Raw genomic sequence first — 18,692 nt, 5'->3', positions numbered from 1 at the left:
TAAATACCTTTTGTAGTCACTGTATAAACTTGATATATAATAAAAATAGTGTATCTTAGTTTGAATTGAATTATTAAATTCAAGACAATTAATGGCTAAACTCATAAAAATCGTTCAAAGTAACAGTAGCAGGCTGAATTAAAAATCATATTATCTTCTCAGTTTCTTTCAACAAACAAAAAAGATTAAATTATTATTTAACTTTCACAGCAACGAGTTAAGTACCTTCGCAGCATCATACAAAACTACCTACATATAAAACTACATATTAAATCTCATAGCCAATTAACAAATCAAATATCAACCAACACCAACTATCGTAAAAATCGTCAGATGTATACACCGTCGCAACAGCTCTCTTTTTAACTTGCTCCCTCGATACGAAGGCGATCCCAAAGATACTAACCCAAAAAGTGTACAATAATAATTTGATCGGCGTATGTTGATTTTTCACGCTGCTTTGGATAAAAAAAGCGGCGGGACTGCCGTTGCCACAGGGCGGTGGCGGCGCGGCGGGGGGCCATGGACAGCCGCAGGCTGGTTCGCCGAGCACCCCGGGCCCCGGCGGTGGCACAGCTGGCAGTGGCGCGAGCAGCATTTTTGGCGCCGCTGGCGGCAGTGCCTCTGGACCTGGCACCGGCGCCGCCGTTGGAAGCGGCGCTGTTGGTTTCGGTGTGACCGGGGGAAGTACCGGTGGTGGGGCCGGTGGTGGTGCCGCCGGTGGTGGTCCAAGTTGGTCCGGAGGCCCGACTCGTCGGGGCCGAGGGTGGCGCGACTGGCGCCGCGGCGACCCCACGCTGATCAAGGGACTCTGGAAGTCGAAGGGACCTCTAGGTAAACCTTCTGTTCTGCATGACCTCATTACATTTGTTTTAATCGAGATTCAGCGTTGCCTTAGCGCAACATCTCATTTGTATTTCTTTTCCAATTAATATATATTGCTGAATGTTGGTGTTCGTATATAGTTGATGTTTTATTTTTACGTTTTATTTGGAAAAGTTTGTAGAGAAATTTTAGATAGATCAAGTTGATGTGTTTTTGTAGGGTTGGTATTTTTTATGCACTGTTTCTTTGCGTGAGTTTGCCTTATTTACTGAATAGTTTCTAATCCTTGTCTCGACAAATTTTCTTTGTGGCCAATGAATTCTTTGAAGTACTTTATGTAGGTTTTTAACGATATTCATATGGAATATTTTGTCATTCTGTACAGACGTTTGCCTTTTTTCCATTCTTGTTCTTTCTCTTGTCTGTCCTATATGATGTATTCAGCAGGAAATGTTAAAATTTGAGAGCACTTTTTATTAGCTCACCTTGCATTGTCGTTGAGATGTGATCTTAACGTTGCAGAAATCTGGAATGTTTCACTATGCATGCATAAGTTCTAGCTACATTAGGGAAATCTGATAGTAAAATGTTCTTTAAACAAATGTGTACATGTTAGAATGCAAGAAACAGCATTTTGCATATGAACCATTTTTTTTTTTTTTTTGCTGCTAATATGGCATATCTTTATTGTGATTAGTCAAGAACATCTTTAGTAACTTATGCTAAATCCTGAGCAATTACTTTATTATTGCTTTAGATCCTACACGATTTTTCCCATACTGATGATCCTGAATATGTGTAGATAATTAAAACAACTTGTAGCATTAATATAAAATATAAAATATTTATTTATTCCAAATATAAAATAACTTAGTAATTCAATGAATTTCATTTCGTATATTGCGTTTTATTCCACCAGAGTGATCTCTATTTACAAATGCATATATTGTTATATCGAATATATTAATTACGAAACATGTATCATTTAAACTTCCACATTTCCACGAGAAAATGATTTCCTATTTCATTTCACATATTTATGATTTATTGCGCATCTTCCCACATTTATAAAACATACGGTACACAGTCTATAAATGTTCATCAAACTGTAATTGTCGTCCATAAACTTGTACTGATCACGTTACTGAATGTCTACGTATAACTTTCACGCTGTTCATGTTAGCTTTGTAGCTCATTAGCGCGAACAAATTCTCACCGTATTACCGCGAGAACTTCTCGACTTTATAACCCGATAAGCTCGAATTAGCTGTCCATAATACTATAGATAGATAAGAATCCGCTATACGAGTTCGTATATTTGAAACTGAGCATTCGCTCGTTCGTATAAATTAGATTTGACTGTATTTATTTATCAAATATTTATTTTGATAAAAATTGAAACGAAAGTTAAAAGGCTTACAGCAAGTGAAATTCGTTTTTTTCGAATCTCTGTCGATTTTACTGTGCGTTGAAGATGGTACAGCAGGGAACGTGAAAAATTCATGGAACGAATGAACAGTACGCGTGTTTTCGTTTGCGAACCTCAGGTTCTGATTTAACTTTCAGATTTCCTCGTAGATCGATGTATCTTCAGTTACACAGGCGAATACGATATTTCATTACACGTTAAAATTTTACTTTTCTTCGCGATAGACACGAAACAACCGCGACGAGAGCGTGGAGAACCTGAATAGACACAGTGAATTTAGTTTTCAGTTTTAAACTGGTGGAAAGTACACTTTCCAAGCTGTTTCTTATGTATGCTCTCTGTTATCTTTGATTTGTTTCTTCGTTAAGTCGATTCCTAAGCTTTGTTGTTTTTTAATCAAAAGTTGGACATGAAATTCAAGAAAAATATTATATGGTCAATCGTCAGTTTGTTATCTTCCTCTATAATTTTTCTGTAATTCCTCTCCATATTGCAATTTTTTTCATCTCTATATAAAACTTCTGTGATTTAGATAGATTTTTAGAACACGGTGAACAGTTTTTGATAAAAATTTCTTTACTAGAACGCCGAAAACCATATTCGGTATATTTTTACATCTACAAATCGCCTATAAAACGAATTGATATTTTACATTCGATAGATTGAAAGGAAATTTATAGATATTCATTTTTCGAAATAAACGTTTAATGGTTTAGTCTCCATTTTAACTTTGTTCTATCGATGGATTTATTTTGCCAATTTCTCGCGGCTCTGTTAAAATATTTCTAGGCAATAAAAAATAGCCTGTTGTTTAATTTCAGAAAGGATACTGTGTAAATAATATTTTGTCCCTGCTGTATATCAATTTGTTTTATTTGCTTTCTCGAGTGAAAAAGAGCGTCGAGAAGTTGTTTTATTGACTGTCCACAATTTCGGAATTCGCGTCCTTTATGACATAGGAAACCACTTTTCACTTTTCTGGATATTATATCGTAGATATTATAGTCAGTTTATATTCGGAGCAAAGTTTCTCAATTTTTCATCGTTTTCATGAACGAAGGTTTATTTGCCTACTTATATGTTGCTCCTTTCTAGCGATCGATAAAAATGAATTATGATAGATGAATTATGTTAGTTTTAGACTGTTTATTTTTTATAAGATTATAACTTCATTAAAATTGAACATTTTCATTTAAAATAGTTTCTAGAATGTTTAATACACTTTTGCTGATCTATCACAACTTTTAAACTACCTTCATGGAGAATAAATTGTTTAAAGATATTTTCGATGTCCTTTTGCTTGCTAAATCATCTCTGAGTAAAGAAATATTCAGGATTTCATAGTGAAGATCTGTTGGAAATAAATCAGAAAAATATAACGGATGAGATAGAACTTCAATATTCAATTGATGCACTTTCTGTATAGCATATTCTGTATCTGCTGCAGCTTTCCATTTTCATGTTTGCTCTCCGAAGTACACGAAATGAAAATAATAATATATTTACAATATATTCTTCCATGTTTTAGTTCAATCAACAGATCACAATTCATCAATATATTTTCGAATGACATACAGCACTAAGCTCAGATATATCAGAATTGCGATAACTTTCGAAATAATCAGTAATTCGAAAGAAAGGAAAAGCCTGCAGAAATCTATCATACGAAAAATGATGTAATATTTTGACCGAATAATCAACGAACCACAAAATGTAATTAAAAATTGCCACGCGGAAAGATACAGCTTCCAATCGAGCAAAATGTCAAGCCTTCCAGCCAGTTCGCTTCGATCCACGTAAGATTCGCTTTCAACGTGTATCGTCGATAAATCATCCGGAAGCTTCGAGTGACCATTCAAAACCTCGACCGTAATTCATCTCTGTCATATCTTGGCATTTTTCACGTGACCACATTTTGCACGTCGATCGTTCACCTTCTCACAAAGAGCCTGGCACGCCATGCATGCTTTTCGTTCCTGTTTATTCTCAACATGCTGCATGTGTGCGTGTGTGTGCTCTCATAAAAAATCGATCTAGTCGAAACGAAACGTGAAAACTGGATGTCCCGATGCAGATTCCTTAGGCAAGGCGGAAGTGTACATCTTCTTAGCGCTGCTGATCGGTTTCGTGACGGTGGTAGTGGGCTGTTGGCTGTCGGACAACTGTTGGTCCCCGGAACCGGAAGGCGTGGTGACCCTGGCATAGCCTAGTGCAGACTTCCGTTCATCCAGGCGATAACAACTAGTACGCGGGCCCTCCTACAGGATTCTCCAGGACTTGGTCCAGCAGAACCGACGACCGTTGCTGGACATCAACGACAACCACACGATGCTTCCACCCGTATGAACAACGTCACCTTATGCACAAAAGAAAACACCTTTTGCCATTAAACCATGGTTCGCCGCCATTACGAGTAGCGTGCGGCCGATCGAATATCGCCCCGTTCTGTAATATCGTATAATGTCGTGGTTTCGCCACCGATAAAGGTACTCGACCGTAAATCCAAACGTTCATCGAAATATCGACATGTCTCCGTGGGGTGCAGTTAGGGCTGTGCTATGAACCTAAAACGGATTACCGATTGCGTCGACGTCTTTTTTTCTCGACTCTTTTTGTGTTTCTCTCTCGTTTTGTCATTGCTCTCTAGGGGACGTCGACGTTTCGTACAAGAGAAGTTTTTGATAATTATTCGGAATATAACATTGAAACTCGTCAAGGTCCGTATCGTGAGTAATCTTTTTCTGCGTATGTAACGCCCCTTGGATTTAGTTTCTGAGACGCTCGCAATGGATTTCAGTTGATTGCAAGTTAGGATTACGCTACGTTGTGACATAGATGGGCATCTTTATATAGCTCGATCTAAACTTAACGTGTCGACGATAATCATTTTTTGATATACGTAAGAGAGGTGATACGTCATTGAGTTATAGATTGGACTGAATTAATAGAGAGATTCCGAAATAATTTCAACGCAGGACTGAATTGTTTTCGGTTCTAACGCTTTGCTCTTATTTTTAGTTGCTCGAAATTGTAATCAATATAAGCAATCTCGTTAACAAAGCTAAACTGTATTTAGATACTACGAGCGTGTATACTATTAAACATAGTATATTAAACGTAAGTTATATCTTGAAAGTTAAAGCCGACCGGCAGTTATGTGCATAGGAAACGGTTACTGTAAATGTTCATTCGGACAGTATATTTCAAGATGATCGAGATCGATCAGGTGCATCCTGTTCTGAATAATTATCGAAGTTTTCATAAGCTGAAGGATAAACCGGAAGGAAACAGTAATTGAGCGAAATTGGAGAGTTCACCATGTGGAATTACGCTCGAATTAGATCACGCACACAGCCACTTTGTTCGTCTGTGAGCTATAATTCGCTCGTTAACTCGATCAGCACTTAATCGTCGTCATAGGGACGCGACAATATTCGGGCGTAGTTCCATCGTGAATTCGAGCTTCCGGTTCGAAGGATACTCGTGAATTAGCGGGCTAATTCGCGGGCTCGTTCAATGGTTGGTTGAGGCATATAGGTGGTGGAAACTTAGAATAGAGGTTTTTGAAAGAACAACTGATTATGCAGTTTGAGGTGTAGTAAGGGGTTTTCTTTGTGTGGGTGGTTTAATGTGCTTTTTATGGGTATGGTAAGATGTGGTTGTGGTCACGTAAATTTTGGGGAAGTTGAAGGAAGATGGTGAAGTTTTGATCGATCCTTTTTCTCTCTTCAAAGGAGGAGGAGGAATTTCAACGACGACTGTATGTCGAAATATGGGGTATCAAATAGGATGGTCCGAAAATATTTCTTATTGGACATATTGGAAGTCCATAAAACCGATTATTTCGAAGCGATATAATTTTTTATTCCAAAAAACATGACACATATACATCGAGATATTGTAACCATATGAAATTCTTTCGAATTCTTATTTTAGGATACTCATTTATATCGTTGGAGGAGGTAATCATTCGAATAGTACAAATACTCAGGATAAAAGCTAAGCTTAATTCTAATTTTCGTTGTAATTGATAGAATAGAAGAATAAGAGTTACCAAATACAAATTAGGTATTCTTCGATACCCAGCTTCAAAAGAAAAGACACAGCCACGATTAACACATTCGCTGTTATTAAAATACTCATCCTTAAGGTAGCATTTTTTTCTTCATTACAAATTTGTTTATTTTAATAACAATGATCGTTCTGATTGTTCACGGATTCATTTACTCCTGTTAATTATTTTATTAAAACACACGGAAATGCTAATGTAACAGTTGTGTCGATAAAATTATTTAAATATCTAAATCAACGTATGTATGTTACTAGCTGCGAATGCGTTAAACTATAAGACAAGAAGCTAGATTAACATCATTATTAAAAAACAAGAGAACCTTTCATTTTCATATGTTTCACGTATGAACTCTTCATCGATTCTCCATTTCTCAGCTTCAGCCGATATAGAATCGATCAACCTAAATCTTATCATACCCATAACGTCATTAACGTTCGATCATCACCATCAATCAGCTTACTAATCACCGACATACACCTTCTTGTTACATAAACGCAACGGTTTTCGACCATAATCATACACAAATCTTGGAATGCAAGATAGATTCTCGCGAATTGGCGGGCTAATTCGCGTAGACCTAGTGACGTGTGGACAGGGCGCGTGCTCGTAGACAGCGCAGTGGTCGCTTTGAGGCTCGTAGTTAGCTGAATTCCCAAAATGGGTCAATAATTTCATTTGGAGCCTGGATAATGGGTTTCGATATTGACGTCAGGTTAGGTCCATCGAGACAGAACTAACGGAGGAGAAGAACAGAAGAACAGAATAGTTCGAGTGCGATTTACTTCTTCGTCTTAATCGCCGCCCGTGAAAATTTACCGACTTCGTTGGACAAACTTAATGGCGGCGGATGAAACACGCGATATGAGGCTTTAGGGGCACCAGGGTCCTGGCCTTCGAACTTTATTTTTGCCAGCCTCCTCGCAAATTGTACGAAATGGCCCACACGAGAGTAAACTATCGTTTAAAGCTGCATTACGGGGCGAACCTTTTCTATTCTGTCTCGGTGTATACTGGATCCCGTGAGTGCTCGAACGTTCCTCGGATTATAATGAACAACAAGATGCTCGAGTTGTATCGAAATGTAATAAGCAGACTGCGGATATCAATGCATTCATATTTGAATCAATACGATTGGAAAAGTGGAACTGGGGAAAATTGTTTTATTTACGAAATATTATAGAGAGCATCGTGCTTTGGATATTTTATATATTTTTGCATATTGTGCGGATTTTGTGAATTATTCACCTTCAAGTCTCCTGTAATCGCATAAGAACCCGCAGTTTAAATTGCGAACGTTTATGCAATTCGATACTTTTATAAATACAACGATGAAAAATGAAAATACATTGAATATTAAATAGAAGCTCGTTTCTCCTATCGAATATTATAGCCAGCAATTTATTATATTTTTCTGTATATTTTATATATATGTATGTATTATACAGCTGGATACATTGCGTGTATTTTGTAAATTTTTCCACCATGCAATCGCTCATAGATGCATAAATAACCGCAATCGAGTCAATTGATCACTCAATTGGACTTTATTGGTGTTTGATCGTCTGTTTCGAAATGATGGTAATAATCGTGTGCATAGCGATATTAATGTCTGGTAAATTTTGGGATGCTGTTTACTTGCTAAATCGAAATACTAATTTTGGGATGGTCAACCGATGTATTGACCGTTTTATGATTACGAGAGGCTGTGTCGAATGTTGATGTTAATTTCTAATTATCTCTGTGTCATTCAATCATTCAGGGATGTAACTTATATCAATGTTCTTAAAATAAAATCAATATTCTTGCTAATTAATTATAGGAAGGAGGGTAATAAATTTGTATATAATACGTTATAATATCAATGTAGTATAGTAATTTTATGATGACATTATTTTGTTGGTTAAGAGTGAATTGAAGTAATCATTTTGAAAGTCGATTTAAAGTATTGGCGAGAATTAATTTTGCGAAGGAGGATACATGAACAATGGCAATCATGTTTGTAATTTTAGAACATCGTCTCGTCGGTTGATTAGAAAGTGCAAACTAAAGACAGATTAAGATGCTAATGAAATACTAAGAAATTGAACTATCAATTTGGATGGAATCGATCGATCTTCTAGCCATAGTATGAAAACTCGTACAAGTGTTCAAGATCGGTGATAATTTCTTGTCCATTTAATCGTTTAGAGAGAGTAAAATACAAAGTATGAAAATACGGGAGGAAAAATTGTATTAAATATATAATATTAATTAAATAAAGATGAGGGAGAAATGGAATATTAATTTAAAACAATGTACATATTTGTATGATACGATCGTGATATGAGTAATTCGGAGAAATAATGCTCAATATAATTCAATGTAAAAAAAAATTGATTATAATCAAATTAATCAAAATTTAGGAAAATTGTTTGATTCTAAGCGTTTGGAAATCTTCAGTATGTATTGTGTACCAATTATGCACACTTTGTTCATCGTAATCCTTCATTGTAAACGTTCGAGCATTTCCGCGATCTCACACAATTGTTTATTATAATATAAACTTTAATAATGAATTGTCACACATTTCGTAAATAAAACAAAGACCAAGTTTGTATCCATGTAAATTCTCTGCGTAAGATAGTTTAATAATATTTAATTATGGAAACGTTTATTACCTTTTCAGTCATATTCAACAAGCTGTTTCAATTCAAGAAGCTAAACGAAATCACATCAATTATTATGAATGATTGTCGGTTATGTTAATGATTGAACAATTATTTTACTTTTTAAGCCGTTTTATAAATTTTCCATTTTGCCAATTTTCTACAAGGATACTAAAACAATGCTGCACTATCGAAAACCCAACTATTCACAAATAATCGCCATATTTCCCATAATCATCTTAATCGCTAAACTACGTTCATTATCATTCGTACACTTTCTCAATTTTTTAAATACTATGGAAACAATACTACAAAATTAAAAACAGTAATATATACACTCACTATTATTCAATAATTTCTTCAACATTCTAAAATATCTGAAAATAGTCCCACAAAATCGACGATTTGATCTCGAATTTCATAAAAATGTTCTATCAAATCCACAAGCGATCGCCGCGTTTAATCATTACGCAGCGTTACGATCATTAAAATACACTCACCATCGATTAGTTATTTTATAAATTGTTTAAAACAATCAAAGACAATGATACAGGATCGAGATCGTGAAGTCCAATTATTTAACAAAAACATTCTATTGAAATCACGAGCGATCATTAAAGGTGCCATTATCAATTTTAGTTGAATGTTAAAATGTATCGGTGTTATAAAATTGAAAACCGAGAATCCAATTATTTCAGAAAAATATTCCATAAAATTCAAAGGTCGTGGTGAGGTTCGCCATCGTCAGGAATTAATCATCAAAAATTAATCGTCGAAAATTGTTAGAAGAAACGATTTTCGATATAAAAGAAAAACGCAATTTCACCGCAGAGTAGAAGCTGCACGTTTAATTCTGTCTCCGTTAATTTTCATCAGACAAGAATTTAATAACCGTGGAAGGGAACGCGAAGCTTTCGGATATCGTTCGCAATGAAAGCTGTTGGAAGGTGCTTTGTGCTTTGCGACCGATCGGGCAAAATTTACGCACACAGTGCATATATCGCTGGCCCGTGTTTGAAACTCAATCTTCGATCGGTGTCACAGCGGTAGTACCGTGTGTCTTCGAATTATGTACGCGGTGGCGAATTAATCGTGACATATTCATGCACCTGCGCCACCCTGGTGCACGCATGCCACTACTGCTCGTTCGATCGACCAGATTTATGGGGTTGTACCGTTTTCAAGCTCGTTTTCAACTACATACTTCCTCTATAACCAATTAAATAACGTTAAATTTATCGTTGTTTTTAATTTGTTGAAAATTCTATTTAAACATTAAATTACTACCATTATTGCATTTAAATGTTTAGAAAATGATTTTCTAATTTGAAGTTGTCTCATTGTATAGTGTGTTATTTAAATTACTTAGCTTTTGGTTAAATTTCGAGGCTCCTTTTACGATACTTTCACTATGATCAATTAAATAATCTTAAGTTTGTTGTCATGTTAAATTTCTGCGAAATTTTATTTATATGTAAAATATTTCTTTTTACCTTCATTCTTTCAGGGTAGTTTTTTATTGGTTTTCGTAAAGCTTTTCCTTTATTTCAATTCTTTGGAGTTTGGTTAAATTGTTTCATTATTACTATTATTATTATAGTTCAGTTGCTGGTCGACGCTTTATCGTGTCTTTTTCGTGTTAACTTCAGGTAGGAAAATTTCTGCACGTTAGCCGACTTTGTTATCGGTCGACTGATTTAATGTCGGATGGCTGACCATAAATGAAATGCAAAAAATATTTCCTGGAAGAGGGGGCTTTTTTTCCATCTCTCTCTCTCTTGCTTCTCCTTTAAGTCGTTTTCTCGTCTCTTTAGAGTAGGTACAGCTATAGGAATAGCGGAGATCACAGAAGTCCTCTATGATATTACGTTTAGAATCTAGTTTGACTAACTGTTTTAGTAGCAGCAAAAGGTGAATTAAATTGATATCGTTGAGTCGCCATCGAGACGAACGAAAGATTGAATTGACATAAGCAACTTAATTTTAGAATATTTCCTTTTAATTTGTATTTCGTATTTCATGTGACGAAGAATATTAATAGCGTTTGTCTCGTAAAATACAAAGTACAGCAGATTAAAATTAAATACTGTAAAATCAAACAACCTGATTCAAAGGAACGTGGCCGCTAATTATCCTGTATTTATCATTACGCGATCTTTCAAATTTCAATTTTACGTTAAACCACACATTCTTACATACTAGTACAACACATATATCATACAATTTCATATCTGTGGAATTTTTTCAAACAGTTTCTAACTCTCCTAACGCTGAGTAGAATTTTAATAAACCTGGAAAGCCGAAAACTCACATTCTCCGCTCGTCTTACGAACCTTTTGCAACGTTTCGAGCAGCACACTCCGCAAGATGAAATCTCATATCGGTGGAACGTCGTTATTACCGCGTGATTTCGTTATCAAAGTCGTGGATGTAATTTCTATCTGCGATCTTGCTCGTGGGAACGAATGCAGAGAGGGAAGAAGGCTGGGTCGGTACTTTTTTGCTCGTCCAACGTTTCGCGGCTGAAGTTAAGCTCGGGTAATCGAGTTTTTCTTTCGTTTGCGTCGATTAGATGACCGCGAAAAACTCGTATGTCCGATAAGAGTAATTTATCCGTTCCCTCGTGAAGCCCGGCGATATTTCTGCGAACGTATCCTCCAGAACGATGCAACCTGGGAAAGATGAAATTCCGATAGAACGTGCCGCATAAAAGAGGAAACGTACGCTTACGAACACGTAAATCCTCTTCGCAGCAATATGAAATTGAACATACATATCGAGTTTCGCTATAAACGAAATTAATCCACAAGGTTTTAGTAAAATATTAGAGGTCTCGTGATTAAGCACTGCTACAGAGATATCGAAGCTTCGAGGGGAAATTGAGAATTCTTTTTGCGAGGGGAGATATTGTATAACAGACAGGCCAGAGGAAAGTGTTATTTATAAAGATTGAATGATCGAATATTTGATAAGGGTTGAAAGTGGTTTGAAGAAAGATCGTGGTGGATTTGGGTTATTCCGAGAATAAATCATTTTTCAATTTAGAACTTTTTTCTGTTGTGATTTTTTTTTTTAGGACTGGAATTTTTTTCTCATTTTATTATTAAAATCATTTCGATTTTTTGTGATCTTTTCATCAAGTTTTAAAAGAGAAGTCTGATTCTTGGAAAAGTATGCAACAGTAGTTTTAAAATTATAATAAGTCCATCAGTCTGTCGCGATCTTGAAGGACTTTAAGGTTGTCTCTTTCGCTATTCAATTATATTAGCCATCAAGTGACATCAGAATAAAGAATCAACAAAAATGGATTTTTCAGGTTTTTCTCACGTTCTCTTCGTTTTATAAATGTCACTTTCCTACGTCATTTTTTTACGCAATTATAAGAACTTTCCCATATTTAAAATTACAAATGAACGCAGTTCGTAATAATTATAAAGTCTGTTTCACACGGATTCACTCTCCTCGTAGCAAATTATCAGTTTTACAGCTTTGATTAATTATAGCGATTACAGCAACTAATTTCAGTGTTAATTTTAATAATGAGACCCACCGTCGTCTTTTTTGCGTCGTGTCGTCTGTATAGGAACTTTCACAATTAGTGGAACCGTGCGAAATGGCAGCAGTGACACTTCCGTCTTTTTGTAACAACTTCGCTAACAGATAAAATAATCCCGTTAGAGTCTTCCAAGCACACGTAAGCGAACTTAGAGAACTTGTCAGCCAGCGATAATGCTTCACTCGAATACGTAAACGTCGTAAATCAGTTCAACAAACACTCTAGTCACCCTAAATGCAGACGAATCGTACGAGTTTTCGAAAGTTAGAAAGCTTTTGGCGGAAAAATTTTAACGCGCGTTCCTTTCCACGAGAAATCTTGCCTGGTTCTAATACGATTAATAATTTTTCTTTTTGTTTTGTAAAATAAATAACTCCATAAACACCGTCATAAATAAAAATCATTCACGACTGACGTACAAACCGTACATTGTCATATGCTACTCAACATAATCGCATATTTAAATAGAATGGCGTTTAGGATTATTTTAATATCAAACTTAGGAAATTATAGGTTTGTCATTTAATTTTATGCATTTTCAAACAAGATTTGAATTTTATGTATGGATCACGTTGTGATCCATAAAAATATGTAGATCTTCGTTAGTTAATTAAGTCACGTAAACGGGAAAAGAGGTAATACTCCTTTCAAACTGCCAGAAAACAGGACAATATTTATACTTTAAATAGTTATTAAAAATTAATTTACGTACTTAATGCATATTTCTATCGCGGTAGAAATATTTTTCACATATTACGCTATCAGTGTTTAAAACGCGAGTTAACAAATTCTTGAATGTAATTACAATTTTATTTCAAGCATTTGAACAACGAATATCGATATTGCTCGAATCATAGGTCATCGAATTTCTTTAAAAATATTTTTTAAGTTTAATTATATTTTCATTTCGTATCGTCCAGAATCGAATAGAAATTACATGCTTCCACTACGGTATCGTATAACATTGCACTTTGAATAATATTATTTTGTATAATCCGCCACCATGATATTCAAATCATAGATCATTACAGTTCACGAACTTTATCTGCAAATTCAGTCGCAACCTTGCGTCGAAACTTCAAACACTTAATCACGATTACTTACTTTTATCACGACACTGTACACCTCGTGTGCCGTACTAGTACTATACTAGTACTAAACTAATCCCATACTGATCCATTAGCAACATTCAAATCACAGATAATAATCAGAACCACTACGTTGTAACCGTGTTTCGAAACTTCGCCAACGATTCCACCAAATTGAAATTGCATATTTCTACCATAGGTTCATGCTTCTTCTACGCCACTACTAAAATCTATTACTTGCACTCGAATTACACGCCATTAGATTCCACTGAATCCCTTCAAGTTAGTTGCAACTTTGCTTCGAACTTTCAAACACTAAATCAAGATTAACACACTTTTACTCTATATACAGAGTATTCTATACGATATAATATGAAGCTAAGGGACGATTCTATGTGCAAAAATAAATTGAAAATGTAGACAAACATTTTTCTAACCGAAGCTTAATTTTCAAGAGAATCGATTTCGAAACTTCGTTCCTGCGTGCCCAGCCTTACACTGATTTCACGTATATCGATGTACACTCTTGTTTTCATCCATGTTTGCATTGAGAAATATTTATAGCAATTAGAATGAAGACTCTATCCGATGATACAACGATAAAGGAAAGAATTCATTCGCATCTGAAACTTTGAAAATACAGAATATCAAGATACTCGCAGCTATCGCACAATTTGGTGTTCGCATATCGAATAAATTTTCGAAATCGATTCTTCGTACAATTCAGCATTGGACATTTAGAATCGTTCTTTAACTTGACGAACTATGTACATTATATGTAGCAAATACTCTGTATAACGTTGCACTTTTTACATACCGTGTTAATAATTAAAGTTACATTAATCTACTATTACTAAACCGATTATTCAGATCAGAGATCGCGAAATTTTTCCAAATTCACCTCCTTTAACTATCCGATATGAAAGTTTGAACCCTGGTGCGTGAAGGTAGCACGTGAAACACCCCGAAGAAAGAAAAAGATCGATTCACCGAAACTAGAGGAAAGCTTTCCCTCCGATCTTGCACTTCGTTGCAGAGTAAGTGACGACTAACGAAACGAGGGAGGACTGCGAACTGTCCTTACCACTTGTATCTAACATTTCTTTTACCTACTGCTACATACATACAATTACCTCGTCAGTTATCATAAGAAATTCTCTCTGCTAGTCGACTGTGCAGTCGCGTCATTAATGTTACTCTTAATGTCAACTTTAAATAATTTTATCCTGTAACCTTAATCTGAACCTTAACCTTAACTTTAACCTGCTCGAGTTATCTTTTAAAAAGTCGAACTTTGTGGTTCCCGTCTCTTAAACTTGAGTTACCTCAGTTAGAAAAAGATACGTATCTAATATTTTTGGCTGTTCTTCAAGTTTGCAAGATTTCATTCAGATCGAATCGTTCGCGACCCTCTCTTGGAAGCAGGGAAGACGTCTTCAGGCTCGACAAATGGAGTCTGAGCCAAAGAAAATGATCGGTTACCGTGGTCCTGAAAGAGAATCCCGTCGTGGAGGGCGGGCCTTCGTCGTAATTCATCGCTTTGTCCGGAAGTTCCATTTTAAGCCGTGCGATCCACGGCAAGGCGCGGTTTCCGCCGCGTTGGTTCCGCTGTCTCCGTGAAATTCGATCGCAATTTTAGCCCTGAAACTCTTCGAATGTTGGCCTGTCACGGCTTGACACAGCCAACGTATAACGTTGACTAAGCGCTCGAACGAGCGTCACCATTTCGCTGTAATCTGCCGCGTGCCTCGACTATGATCCACGTGATGATTCATCGTGCGGCCGTGAGTGCTTATACGCGGATTGCTTGCACAGGGTGTCCTGTTTTTGTTCACGGAAACTGATATAGAACGTATTAGATAGTGTTTGAGTCGAGGGGAAGTTAAGAAATATATCCGCAATGGTTGGGGTAAAAGAAAATGTCCCTTGTTATTTATCCATCTTGCCGATACTTATTTTATCAAACTTGTACTTGATTAGTTAATATGACACAGTTTTGCTATTATAGATTATTATAGATTTTAGGTATAATTCTATTTTTTTATTTAGATATTTTTTCATTAGATTTCTCTCCAACTCTTCCTCGGAACTTTTTATTCTAAGATACGAGAAGTTTTTAGAATATTCAAGAGAATAGAAGAAATATCATTCGCTCATTCACATTTGCAAATGTGTAAATAAAATTGTCTTATTGTTTTAATATCACTACCCTATAAGAAAAGATAAGAATGTTAGCTATAGATCGTATATTAAGTTCTTCTCCTGTAATCTCTATTTTCATATTTCTAATCCTTTATATATTATTTGTTATATGTTCAGTTTAATATACAAAAATTAGATGTCCATTTTCGTAAATTCTTTTTATTTAGGAATTTCATTGAAATAAGCTTTTTTAAATAACCCCAACCAAACGTAATGTATAGTATTATTATCGTCTCAAGAGGATACGATGGTTTCGGAGATATTATACAGCGAGTGCAGGCGTCAGGAATATTGCAATTGAATCCTTTTTAAAACGATTGTTGAATAGTATTGCAATAATGCAATTTTTCTGCCCGTTTTTTATAACAGATAAAAAGCAGTTGATGTTGCTTATTCGATAGATTCGACTATAATAAATAATCGAGACAATGGATGTATGTACATTTTTATGGAAACGTGTTAAGGTTTAAGCGATTCAATTCGACCGGCGTAACATACGGAGTGTCCCGTTTTAAAATATCAATGCAGATGTATAGTTTGTAAAGTACGTAGACATAAAAGATGGAACATTGAAGCAGGAATTCGAGGAGATGACAGATGCTATTAGAATTTTATGGGGAAAAATCGATGGACGAATCCGGAGTGAAAATTTCAAAGTTGCCTATAATTCTCTTAAAGTGGTTATGGAATTGTTATTTTTGTAATTAACCTGGCGATGATATAATTTTTGTGAAACTTTTAGTGTAAGATTTGAGACTTTGATGAAACAATTCTATGGATTACATATTATTTACTGAATAGTTTATGGAAATGAAGGACAAGCTTCTTTGATATTCTACTGTTGAATTTAAAGGAACACAAAATTGCTTCAGAGCTCCTAGGAGCTTCGCGAGGAATTAGAATATTGAGAAAAAAGTAATATAAATTGAGGACAGAAGATAATATAAAGTATTAGCAAAGGAAATAGTATTAATTAATTTTAAACATATTCTTTATGAAAATAAGCAACAATATTTTTACTGTTCTTCTATCAAATTTTGAGCAATACGAAATTACTTTGAAGTTCTTACAGGCTTCGTAAAATATTAGAATATTGAAGGTTTTCAATAAAATTTGAACTACAGCCTTAAGTGATTTTTATATTCTATAGAAATAACAAAATTCATGAAATATTTTCAGAAGTAATTATCAGTACGTGATTAGAACGTCTTTCAATTATAAAAATATTAAAAATCAGAATATGAATAGGATTTGTATTATACTCGGTTGCAGATCTTTCATACTCTGTTCAGTATTCGACCAATAAAACACTTCTGAGTTACCTGAAGAAGTAATTACAGGTAATTCGACGAAAAGCATCTTTGAAGAAACGTATATGGTCATCGAGCCATAACCTCAAAAGGCAGACTGGAAAAAGAGTTTAACCCGCTTAAATATCCTGCAAGAGGCTATTTACCGATGTTTCTCTGCGTGACTCTAGCGTCCTCCTCGACCTCCTTAAATCTTCACAAATTCAATTTTTATTCCTACAAAATATACAAAACTACGAAATGAAAGATAAAAAAAGAAAAAAGGACACACGGTACACGTACTTTTCGAAGTATAGCCATACTTGGGATACAGATTGAAACGGGTTACTCTGTAGAATTATAAAATTTCTGTGAAAGAATAGAATTCGTTTTCTTCCGTCTTTTGCCCAGATTTTCTCAGTTTCCCAAAAATAGCCGCGCTTTCATTTTATACGATTGGCATTTTGTATCGCTGGCACGACGAAAAGAATAATATTCGCTACGTTATTGGCGCTATAGAAAATTTAATTGCAAACTCTGCAGTTGTAATGCGTTTAATATATGCAACTGCCCCGTTGTTCCAGAATTCTCGTTCCAATAATGCTCGCGAAATATTTTCACTGGCTCTCTTTCGATCGATTTCTCGTACTACCGAAGACATTCCTACGTTCTTCTGTGACAAGTTTCACTTGTAATTGAAATATTTCTATTTGAAAATAATTTTCAGACATAGCTAGATTTTCCTTAAATATTTACTATATTTAGTTTTTTAGCGACATCGTTAGATTTATTAAAATTATTCGTTAGCCTTTTAGCTGCGAATAAGTATACGCCCTTCTTCTCTTATTTTATTTCTTAGATTACTTGACAGCCGATTCCTTCAAAAATAAGCAAATTTTCGTATCTCTTCGACCCTCGACTGTCATCGTATTGCAGATCACTACGAAAATTTAGATTAGGACGTTTAACTTTAAGCTGTATAAATTTTACTTGATATTTTCCACTCTGTATCCGCGATAAACATCGTGTAAATTATAGTAAAATATAGAACGCGTAAAATATAGAACGTTAAGTAAAATTACAATAGCTTAAAGTTAAGTGCTTATCCTAATACAACGATACTACTAGCTAAGGATTGATATTTTCGTCGGTATGATAAAAAATGGTGATTAAAGAGAGATTCTCGTGGGAAATAACTTTTGTAGAGCGAACAGGGAAGGCAAGTCTTTGGTACGAAGGAAAAGTATAGTAAATTGAATCTAAGCAAGTTAGATTCGGTCTGGTTCGAATGAAAGAAGCTCGACACGCGATTCTTCGTTCTCGTGGCGATTCTTTCCGGTCATATGTCGTGCGAAGAAAAAAAGGCGGACTTTCCGAGCTTTTGAAAGCAAAAAGTGAATGAAGGCACAGGGAAGAAATGAACAATGTTCCTTGAAGCTACGTGAAAGTATCACGGGAACCGAGGATACTCAAGTTTCCATGTATCTTCATAGATTACTGTCCCTTGAATACTTGTGCTCCTAGCACAATTTCCTCTACTCTTTTTTTTTTTTTTTTTTTTTAGCCTTTAGTAATCCTTTCATATT

General features: G+C 35.3%; 1 protein-coding gene across 2 annotated transcripts in view; it reads left to right on the top strand.

Annotated features, from left to right (window-relative positions):
* LOC139987824 (uncharacterized) overlaps positions 1-10,265 on the top strand; it is a 94,589-nt gene extending 84,324 nt beyond the window's left edge. For both annotated transcript variants that reach the window (XM_072004539.1, XM_072004540.1), the window contains 2 exons: positions 475-834; positions 4,329-10,265. In XM_072004539.1, coding sequence (XP_071860640.1) covers positions 475-834; positions 4,329-4,459 — 491 coding nt within the window. In that variant the 3' untranslated portion in view covers positions 4,460-10,265. The remainder of the gene's footprint in view (positions 1-474; positions 835-4,328) is intronic.
* Positions 10,266-18,692: the final 8,427 nt, after the last annotated feature.

This window comes from Bombus fervidus, chromosome 5 (genome assembly GCF_041682495.2).
Source record: "Bombus fervidus isolate BK054 chromosome 5, iyBomFerv1, whole genome shotgun sequence".
NCBI lineage: Eukaryota > Metazoa > Arthropoda > Insecta > Hymenoptera > Apidae > Bombus > Bombus fervidus.
The sequence above is the reverse complement of the archived record's forward strand: the minus strand, read 5'-3'. Positions and strand labels throughout refer to the sequence as shown.